This window comes from Hemitrygon akajei, chromosome 12, assembly GCF_048418815.1.
Source record: "Hemitrygon akajei chromosome 12, sHemAka1.3, whole genome shotgun sequence".
NCBI lineage: Eukaryota > Metazoa > Chordata > Chondrichthyes > Myliobatiformes > Dasyatidae > Hemitrygon > Hemitrygon akajei.
Window position 1 is genome coordinate 27,358,909 of NC_133135.1, and position 10,927 is coordinate 27,369,835.

Consider the following 10,927-nt stretch of genomic DNA (forward strand, 5'->3'; position numbering starts at 1 on the left):
TACGTGTATGCACAGATGCAATGAAAAACTTGCAGTAGCGCCATGGGCACATTGCAGTAGTCTCAAGAGAAACACAAACATTTTCTACAGGAAAGAACGCTATTAAAATAAATTCCATTATATTTTAAACTGTGCTGATTACGGTTTTGCAAGTCGGTCCAAGAGCTGAATGTTTTCAGGGAAGTAGCTGTACTTGAACATGGTGCTGTGGGACTTCAGGCTTCTGTAGATCCTGCTTGATGGTAGCTTTGGGGGTGGGGGCAAAAACAGCATAGTCTGTACTGTGACAATCAGTGGATGTTGATTTGACGCAGTACCTCCTGTAGATAATTGCAACTGTGGTGAGGGGGGGGGGAACGTACCTGTGATATAGTGGGCAGAGTCCATTACTTTTTACTGCTTGTATTCATTCATTAAGATTTTTCCTTGTACGGCCTAAAGCTTTGACAAATCTGAAACTGTAAAGTGGTCTCAGTATTTTAAAGTGGACCAATGAAGTATAAAATAGACCCGCCAGATGAAGAATCCATTGCTTAATGTTTAACCGCATGGGGATTGGATCCCAATGGATGCTGTTTCTCTAAATGAGAGCAGCCCGAAGAAATGCCTCCAAACTCCTCCAACCCAGATTCAGTCCTGACCATCAACGCTCTCTATGTGGAGTTTGCTTATTCTTCATTGACTACATTGACATTCCTATTTCTTTCTGAATCTTGGAAGATGTACGGGTCGGTAAGCTCTCCGTAGCGTGCAGCGCAGAAGTAAGCGGAATGTGGGGAGATGTGATGGATTTAGTATTGGATTGTGAATGGGTGACAAAATGTCTGCATGGACTTATTGGACCTTTCCGTGCTTTGATTCTATCAAGTTGTTCACACGGTTATTTTGCAGGTCTATTTCACACTCAAACTAAAAGCAATTTTGTTCTGACTTGTCAATCAACTGTCAGAAGGTCTAAAGGATTACAAGTCACTATTGTGACTGGCACGTGTCTTGGATGATACATATCCACAATCTATGATATTGTTTATTTTATGTTGGAGCCGAACAAATGCCGACCCTTGCTGGCTACCCCCAGCAGGTGCTTGGATATGTTGGAACTTAATGCAAATGGTACATTTGACTGTATATTTCCATGTACATGTGATAAATCTGTACTATAACTTTTGGTCAAGGGAATACACCAGACTTCTCTCTCATTGGAGAAACTGACCCAGAAATAAACGATCCAAAGTTGTGCTATTAAAATGATATATAATAAATAAACCCCTTTCATTTCTATTTAAAGGTGCACTGATGTTAATAGCTTGGATGACGACTGGAAGTATTGGTATACTGATTGCCCAGTATTTTAAGAGGGTAGGAGATACAAAGATCTTTGGCAAGGACCTTTGGTTTCAGGTACAATGTATAGATTTTCTGATTTCAGAATAAGTGTTATTTTACTCCGTTATTTTCCATGTGCTTCACTGCTACCATCTTTACAACTAGAGCGTTGTTTTTTAATAACTTTGACTTCAGATTTTTTTTTGAACGTGCTTTGTCATGGTTACTTGAAATGACCAGGAGACGCAGACAATTCTTTGAGAAGTTTAAACCTTTATCTGCAAACAAAGGCTGAGGCAATCAATGAACTTGTCACCGAAAGCCCACCGAGCTCCGGTGTACAGCATTCTTTTTAGTAATTTCTTATCTCAGTTACATTTCGGTTTCATCAGCATACCCAATCAATTTTTAATTGCATATCATCTATTCATTAACTAATCAATCGCTCTTGCCTAGCTCTCGGTGCGTCACCATTATTTCTCTCCAATTCGCATTGGGGCCCCATTCCTGGCCAAGGTTATTTTTCCAGACAACTTCCCTCACATTACATTTCCTGCTCGTAAACATCCTGTCCGCCACCGTTATCTCTTACTAAACAAAGGCTGAGTGTAATACATGGGGTACATTTCAGCTAATAGTGCTGCTAGCTAAACAGGTGTTCTGTAATTGCCACAGTATGCAGCTAAGAGAGTACAAAGTATCTAGTTAAAACAATACATAGCAAAATGTGTCTAGTAAAATAATACATAGTAATTATGTATTGTATGTATGGGTTGATTGTATTTAATGTATTTAAGTAAACTACTTAAGAACTTTTTAAAAGCTATTATTAATGCTTTTTGAGAGTGATTTAGAGGCATATCATATTTTTACTGAGTTAAGTATTGTATGTAATTAGTTTTGCTACAACAAGTGTATGGGACATTGGAAAAAATGTTGAATTTCCCCATGGGGATGAATAAAGTATCTATCTATCTATCTATATTCAGTACCTAGAAGTGATTACATAGTATAGTAAATAGCTAGTACATAGTGATTATACTTCAGGTATATATAATGATTATGTCAGGTATATTTCTCAATAGCTTCGGGCTTTTTGAAGTTTGGGATAACTTTTTTTTATTCTTGACTTTGAATCATTGATTCAAAGTACATTTATTATCAAAGAATACATGAATTGTACAAACTTGATATTTGCCTGTTTATAGGCAGCCACAAAGCAAGAAACCAGAAAGAATCAATTTTTAAAAAAAACAATAAAGACCAACACCCAATGCGCAGAGAGGAAAATAATCACGAACAGCGCAGACAATAGAAGTGAGCACAGCTTTCCAAATCAAACTGAGACCCTAGGCCCAAATCCCTGCAGCGTCGGTCTCATTTCATCATATTAATGGGGCAAATAGCACAGCAGCCTTACAGCCTCAGTGTAGATACTGGTCAAATGAAATACAAAAATGCTAGAACAGCTTATTGGATATGATGTGCAGAAAACTAATCTAAAGGTATACAGCACAATAAGAGTAAAAACATAGGTAGATAGAACGCACCATGGCTTACACATTTTCAAAGGTCAAGTATAGACTATAAGGGCTGGATGATACAATCAAAACTATTGTTGACATATCCACAATCTATGATATTGTTTAGGTTCAGGTAAATCAAAGTAAATAAGGTGGGTACACAACAGTATTTAATATCCCAAAAGATCTGGAAAGCAAGAAAAATCAAATCGGAGAATTTAAAACTAGTCCTATTTTGAATTATGGAGGGTCTCCTAGAGGGGTTCTGGAACCTTGTTACCAAATTTCATATGCCCACAAATCTCAGGATTTCCAGCTAGGCACAGGGCACTCTGTTTATCACTGCAAATGCTGTCAGAAGAGTTCTTTCGTTTTTATTTTAATTATCAAATCTGAACACTTGCAGTTTTTGTGAGATTTATATTAAGTTATCTAGCATGTAAAGGTAATATAGGTTTTTTTTCTTTAATTAGTTGCACTGGCCTCTGATGACACTGACTGTTGTATTGACAATAATTGGCTTTGTGCTGGCATTCGTCCAAGCAAAAGGTTGGAGTTATGTAAGTTTTGATTTTTTTGATGTGTTTATTGGTTAAATAATTTGAAACTTTCTTGTGCATATAACATTCCTTTTTAATGTTTCAGCCCCAAAATCAAAAGTTCAGTTATGAAATGTAATTTCCTCAAAATCTTGCAACATGTATAACAGGCATAATTTGTTTTATTTATTGTGACAGTTCTTAAAGGAATTTCAACCCTGTGGTGTAATGATCAGTTATGTAGTTTGAGTTAACCATCTCTGTATTGTGACAGTCGATTCTCCAAGATGACACAATTTCACACCAAGCAACATGATTCCATTTCTGAGGAAATGGCTGTAAAACCTCAGTACATCAGCTTTTTTTAAAACATTTTTTTATTAGTTTTTCAAAACATTTTACAAATTAAAAATCTCAAATCCCAATGAGGAGCATTAATACAGTGCAAAATTAAGCGTACAATAACAATATGCTACAAAGGAAGAGAATTTAACAAAAAAAGCACCTAAATAGTACATCAGCTTAACTGATGTTCAAGGTACTTGGAGTGTGAGGTTGAGTAGTGGAATAGATAACATAAGTTGTACAGCAAAAGAGGAGAGGATCGAGAATGATACATCAGATTGGTCACTGACATTTCAAGCAAAACTTGTTTCCATTTAGGTTTGATAGTAATGAGGATGGAATATTTAATGTTTTCCATTTCAGAACAAACAACTTGATTTACCTTGGATTAAATAGTCAAGTTTATTTTTATTCAACCGTATACATAGACCACCAAATGAAACAATGTTCCTCCAATACCACCTTTCTTCACTAGATTTGTGAAGTACTGCATTTCTATGCATGTGAATTTATTTTCCTTTTCTTTTTGTAGGGTGCCGGATCTCACCCTGTGTTGGGATGTATAGTTATGGGGCTAGCACTGATTCAACCTCTTGTAGCCGTCTTCCGTCCTCCACCAGATCACAAGAGGTCAGTTAAATGGCAACTTTTAATGTTGGGTGATATTTTCTGTTTAAATCCTGGGTTTTGTTCTGGCAGTGATCATTCTCTAAGCATCTGTTGGATAATTAAACAAAGACCAGGCCGTCTAATTCTGATAACACTTGAGAATGTTCAGTTTGTCTAGGAGGGTTTGCATTTCCAACAGGAAGGTGGCGTCTATGTTGCACAGTCAGTTGGCATCTTGTCAGCTTGATGAATTTCGGGAGGCTGTGAGCAGTATTTTGTTGACTCTCAATATTTTAGCTGCAGTTCCAGTATTTGGTCTCCAATTAGGAGCATAAATGTAGTTAGTTTTCAAGTTTTGATTCCTGTCCGATGCTTTGAGCTTGTCCAGGCAGGGAAACACCCGAGCCCCTGCTTTTTCTAAGCCTGTCAGGAGTCACCAGAGTTTTCTATTCCCATCAGGAAACTCAACAATTCTGCTGGTGCTCTTGATCACAAACAGTCCTGTACTGTACAGGGGATATCTCATTTTCATGGGAAACTGGTCCTTGCATTAGGTTGGTCCAAGAAGTCTTATTCCACCACCAAAGCTGAGAACAAACCAATGTTGCACAAGCATTAAAGGGCATCTCCATCTTCTCTTAACTGTAAACAAAGTGAGGACATAATTCTTTCAGTCATTTCTCCAAATAGGGACTTGCAGATCCATTAGGTCTGACCTGAATGGATAAGCTATGACAAATGGTAAACCCAGCTCTAAATCTTGCCAACTTTAACTGTTGTTCATGTGTTGGACTGGTGCCTCTGCACTTAAATGCAAATTGGTTGTCTGTAAGATGTCAATATTGATAGTCATAAAAAGGAGCACTGGAAACTCCTTGATGCCTAATCTGTATAAGATCCTGGCCTGGTAGGCCTTTATCTGCCTCGGAACCACCTGACATAACAACAGTTCAAGATTTGCAAGTCCAAACCTAGCACTTCTAGCACGTCACTGACATTAGAAATTTAAATGACTTTCATTGAGCCTCTTGTTACCTGATTTGTTTTTTTCTTTCACACTGCACTTTAAAGTTCATGCACTAGCATTCTATGTTGTTGAACTGTGTTGTGAAACTTGGCCACAAATCAGGGGTTCCCAACCTTTTTTATACCATGGACTTCTGTAGATGTGAAAAAGAAATCTGGATGGTAGTTTGCCTCCTAGGTGCCAGGGTCCACGATGTTTTCTAAATACGTCCACAATATCCTGAAAAGGGAGGGGGGAGTAGCCAGAAGTTGTGGTACCCTTGGTACCAAGGACATGGGTAGAAAAGGGGAGGAGGCCCTGAAAACAGAACACTGAATCAGGAACGAAACTGGAAAGCAGGACCTCAAGGGTAGTAATCTCGGGATTGCTGCCACGTAACAGTGAGGATAGGAATAGAATGAGGTGGCAGAAGAATTGGAGCTGGGATTCAGATTTCTCGATCATTGGGACCTCTTCTGGGGCAAGTGTAACCTCTACAAAAGGGACAGGTTGCACTTGAATCCGAGGGGAACCAATATCCTTGCAGGCAGGTTTGCTGAAGCTGTTATTAAATTAATTTAAACTGATATGGTAGGAGGAATGGAACAAGTATGATAGAGCTGAGGATGAGTCAGCAGGTTTACAAGTAGATGCTGGATGTAATACGAATGTAAGGAGGGACAAGCCAATGACTGGGTACAAATGCAGACAGAGCAAAGAATTAAACTGTACCACAGAGGCAAAATTCAAAAGGCAAAGAATGTAGGACTGAAGGTGCTGTATTTAAGTGCATGTAGTGTTTGGAATAAGGTGGATGAACTCGTGGTGCAATTAGAGATTGGTTGGTATGATGCTGTGGGCGTCTCTCAGTCGTGGCTGGAAGAAGGTCATAATTACAGAAGGTTGTATCGAAAGGGCAGCAGGAAGGCATAGGCGGTGGTGTGGCTCTGTTGGTAACAGCTGGAATTACATCTTTAGAAAGAGGTGACGTAGGGTCAGAGAATGTCAAATCTGTGGGTGGAGTTAAGAAATTGCAAGGGTAAGAAAAAACATTATGGGAATCATATATAAGCCTCCATATGGGGATGAGATTGCAAACGGAGCTGGAAAGGGCATGTAACAAGGGTAATATTACAACTTTAATGGGGACTTCAATACATTAGGGGATTGGGGAAATCAGGTTGTCAGTTCGCAAGAGGGGGCATTTGTTGAATGCCTATGAGATGGCATTTTAGAGCAGCTTGTGCATGAGCCTACTTGGGGAAAGGCCATCTTAGATTGGGTGTTGTGTAATCAGATTTTATTAGGGAGCTTAAAGTATAGGATCCCTTAGAAGACAGTGATCATTACATGATTTAATCTGTACTGCAATTTGAGATGGATAAATGCATGTCAGATGTATCAGTATCACAGTGGAATAAAGGGAGTTGGTGAGGCATGAGAGAGGAGCTTGCCCAGATGGATTACTGGCGGGGATGATGGCAGAGCAGAGATGGCTGAAGTTTCTGGGAATAGTTCACAAGGCACAGCATAGATATATCCCACAGAAGTTGTTCTCAAATGGCAGGGATAGGCAATTGTGTCTGACAAGAGAAGTTAAAGACTGCATAAAAGCCAAGGAAAGGGCATATAAGGTAGCAGAAGTGAGTGGAAGTTGGATGATTGGGAATTTTTTTTAAAATCCAACAAAAGGCAACTTTTAAAAAAAAAACCTTAAGGGACAAGATGAAATATGAGGCCAAACAAGCCAATAAAATAAAGCAGGTCACCACAAGCTTTTTAGTTGTATAAAGAGTAAAAGGAAGGTGAGAGTTGATATTGGATCACTGGAAAATGATGCTGGCAAGGGATAAATGGGAGACAAAGAAATGGCAGATGAACTTAATATGTATTTTGTGTCAATCTTCACTGTAGAAGACACTAGCAGTGTGCCAGAGGTCCATGTATGTCAGGAACCAAGAGTGCCCATGCTATTGCAAAGGAAAAAGTGCTAGGCAAACTGAAAGGTCTTGAGGGGGTAAGTCACCTGGACCAGATGGACTATATCCCAATACATACATACAGACAATACATACAGATGCATTGGTCATGATCTTTCGAGAATCACTTGATTCTGGCATGGTTCTGGAAGACTGGAAAATTGCAAATATCACTCCACTCTTTAAGAATGAAGGAAGGCAAAAGAGGGCTGTGTGTAACCCTAGGTAATTTCTAAAGTAAGTACATGTTCGGCGCAGCATTGTGAGCTGAAGGGCCCGTATTGTGCTGTAGGTTTTCTAGTTTTCTATGTTTCTAAAATGCTGAAGCTGGTCGGGTTTCCTATGGTTGGGGTGTCCAGAACTACAGAGCACAGCCTTAAAATTGAGGGGTGACCCTTTAGAATAGAGGTAAAGAGGAACTATTTTTAGCAAGACAGTAGTAAATCGGTGGAACACAAGAAGGTGGGTATATCAAAATTTACACAGTCCACTGAAATAAAAGTGTAACTGTCTATTCAACTTTCCCATCCAAGAGTGTTTATCATATAACCATATAACAATTACAGCACGGAAACAGGCCATCTCGGCCCTTCTAGTCCATGCCGAATGCTTACTCTCACCTAGTCCCACTGACCCGCACTCAGCCCATAACCCTCCATTCCTTTCCTGTCCACATACCTATCCAATTTTACTTTAAATGACAATACCGAACCTGCCTCTACCACTTCTACTGGAAGCTCGTTCCACACAGCTACCACTCTCTGAATAAAAAAATTCCCCCTCGTGTTACCCCTAAACTTTTGCCCCCTAACTCTCAACTCGTGTCCTCTTGTTTGAATCTCCCCTACCCTCAATGGAAAAAGCCTATCCACGTCAACTCTATCTATCCCCCTCATAATTTTAAATACCTCTATCAAGTCCCCCCCTCAACCTTCTATGCTCCAAAGAATAAAGTCCTAACTTGTTCAACCTTTCCCTGTTACTTAGGTGCCGAGACCCAGGTAACATTCTAGTAAATCTCTGTAAAATAAAAGTATCATCAAAGTAAGATTACTCTAGGTTTCGTTGCTTTTTTTTCCAGGCGGTGGATTTTCAAATATTTTCATTCAATATTGGCTTTGGTGATCAGACCTTTAGCAGGTATGTGACTAAACATGCAAAATATGAATAGTCATAAATTTTAAAGATTGAAATGAGTATCTCCAAATGGTGTCTTTAAACTCAGCCCTTCATTTTTATCAGAGTTTTACATGCATTCTTCATTTAGTGTGGTTGTGATGAATGGATTTGTGCCTTCATTAACAGGAGTCAATTATTCAACATGTATTTTTAAAGTCAGTGATTTGGCACAAGTGCAAATAAAACTCTCCTCAGCTATACGAATTTCAGCAGCATATTGAGAGTGAAGGAAAAGTTAGCATTGCAGTGTAGGCTAGATATCTGCTGGTGTTGTATCAGTGGATGGAGCGAGCTCTCCTAATAATCTTGTTCTGTCAATGTTTAAATTCCAAATGCAAATCAGATTTGTGAAAATTTCAGCAATAGCTTGTTGAAAAGTTTCAAGATTGTTTGTCATTCTTCACACGAGTGTAAATAAGAACAAAATGAATGTTATTTCTGATCCAATGCAGAATAAAAAAAAACTAAATTACATATGTCTTATAAAATAGAACGTACAAGCAACTGTTGGGTGTGGCCTTGTATACGTAGAATTAGTTCAGAACACATAGATTGTATGCACATAAAGTGACACTTGTCTGCAGGACATCAGGTGACAGTGACTCCTGGCTAGGGAGCTCTTCTAGGCAGGAGCCCAGCTTATAAAAACACAGTAGGACAGTGACTGTGTCACTGTATGAAATGTGTAGCATAGGCATAAAGAGGCAGCGCACGAGGCGGGTGAAGGGTGCCAAGGCTCTATGGAGAGAAGTGGCTAATGTGGAAGGGGTGAGTTAATAGGTGGAGCTGTTGATCAGACTGACATCTTGGGTGGTTGGGGTGGGACTTGTCAGTTTTTGAGTCAACTTCCATGCAATAACCTACTTTATTTGTGTTTTGTTTTCTCTTCTAGTGGCAGCACTATTCCTAGGTATTTTACTAATAAATTCAGCACCCAATAAGTGGCCAGTAAAGGTCTTGGGTGGTTTTGTTGGATGGGATTTGCTTGTCCACATTCTGTTTATCCTGATCTGCTGTTTTGGAAATGGAGGTAAGGCAAAGTTTAGAATTTGTTTCTTTTCCCTCAGTTGTTAAATCTAATAATTGTAGGAGGAGGGATGAAATGATGCAAACTAACTTTGGATTTTCTTCTCTCGTTTTTAGCAAATTGTAGTTGCAGCGACACGAAGAAAGGGGTAATTATTTTTTTAACTACTTGCCTGTAAATGGTGTATTCCATAAGAAGTTAAAATACAAAACTGGCATCTGTAGGTTAGCAATCCACAGAAGAGATGCTTGGTTTTGGAGATAATGAACAAATTAAAACTTGCTGAAAGTCAATTGAAGGTTTTAAGATGCATTCTGTGTGCAGTATATCAAAAGTGCTATAGATTGAAGAGTTTTCTTAATTTGAACTGCAATTTACCAAGCAGTCCTTCGTTGTACAACAGAGGATTATAGCAAAAAGTGTTGAATTTCTAAAGTATTTGAGTGCACTCTTATTTGATAAGAATGATCAAAAGAATGATTTTTCAAAAGAAAAGTAAGAATGAGAGGAAGGAACTAGACACAATGTCAAAAGTTCAGATCTGTAGGTATACAAAATTCACGTGAAGGTGTTATTATTAAATTTTTTTTAAATTTTGGGATCTTGGGGTTCATACAATGTATGGAAACAACAAATCTTATTCTAAAACCATTAGTGTAGCCATCTTTGGATTATTCTGTCCAATTCTGTGCACCACTCTAGGGTGGGGGAGAAAAGTAAAGATCTACAGCATGTTACAGCCCCTTCGGCCCACAATGTTGTGCCAGCCATCTAGCCTACTCTAGAAACTGCCTAGAATTGCCCTCCCGCATAGCCCTCTATTTTTCTAAACTCCATATACCTATCTTAGAGTCTCTGAAAAGCCCTATTGTATCCACCTCCACTACTGTCACTGGCAGTGCATTCCAAGCACCCACCACAGTCTGTGTGTAAAAACATGCCCCTGACATCGCCTTGTACCTACTTCTAAGCACCTTAAAAAAACTATGCCAGCCCTGGAAAAAAGACTCTATCAACATGATCAATGCCTCTCATCTTGTATGCCCCTATCATGTCATCCTCCATCTCTCATCCTCCATCACTCCAAGAATAAAAGGCCAAGTACACTCTACGTATTCTCATAAGGTACACCCTCCACTCCAGGCAACGTTGTCTGCACTCTCTATAGTATCCACATTCTTCCTGTAGTGAGGTGACCAGGACTGAACACAGTACTCCAAGTGGGTTCTGACCAAGGTCTTGTATAGCTGTAACATTACCTCTCGGCTCTTGAACTCATTCCCATGGTTGATGAAGGCCAATGCACCTTCATCATCAAGGCCTTCTTAACCACAGAGTCAACCTGCGCAGCAGCTTTGAGTGCCCTTTGGACTCCAACCACAAGATCTCTCTGA

General features: G+C 39.3%; 1 protein-coding gene across 3 annotated transcripts in view; it reads left to right on the forward strand.

Moving 5' to 3' along the window:
- LOC140736822 (putative ferric-chelate reductase 1) overlaps positions 1 to 10,927 on the forward strand; it is a 43,163-nt gene that overhangs the window by 30,332 nt on the left and 1,904 nt on the right. For 2 of the 3 annotated variants that reach the window (XM_073062766.1, XM_073062767.1), the window contains exons 10-15: positions 1,289 to 1,401; positions 3,323 to 3,409; positions 4,266 to 4,363; positions 8,409 to 8,467; positions 9,399 to 9,536; positions 9,650 to 9,681. In XM_073062766.1, coding sequence (XP_072918867.1) covers positions 1,289 to 1,401; positions 3,323 to 3,409; positions 4,266 to 4,363; positions 8,409 to 8,467; positions 9,399 to 9,536; positions 9,650 to 9,681 — 527 coding nt within the window. Of the gene's footprint in view, positions 1 to 1,288; positions 1,402 to 3,322; positions 3,410 to 4,265; positions 4,364 to 7,262; positions 7,530 to 8,408; positions 8,468 to 9,398; positions 9,537 to 9,649; positions 9,682 to 10,927 lie in introns of those variants that run through there. The other variant, XM_073062768.1, reaches the window with a different exon arrangement.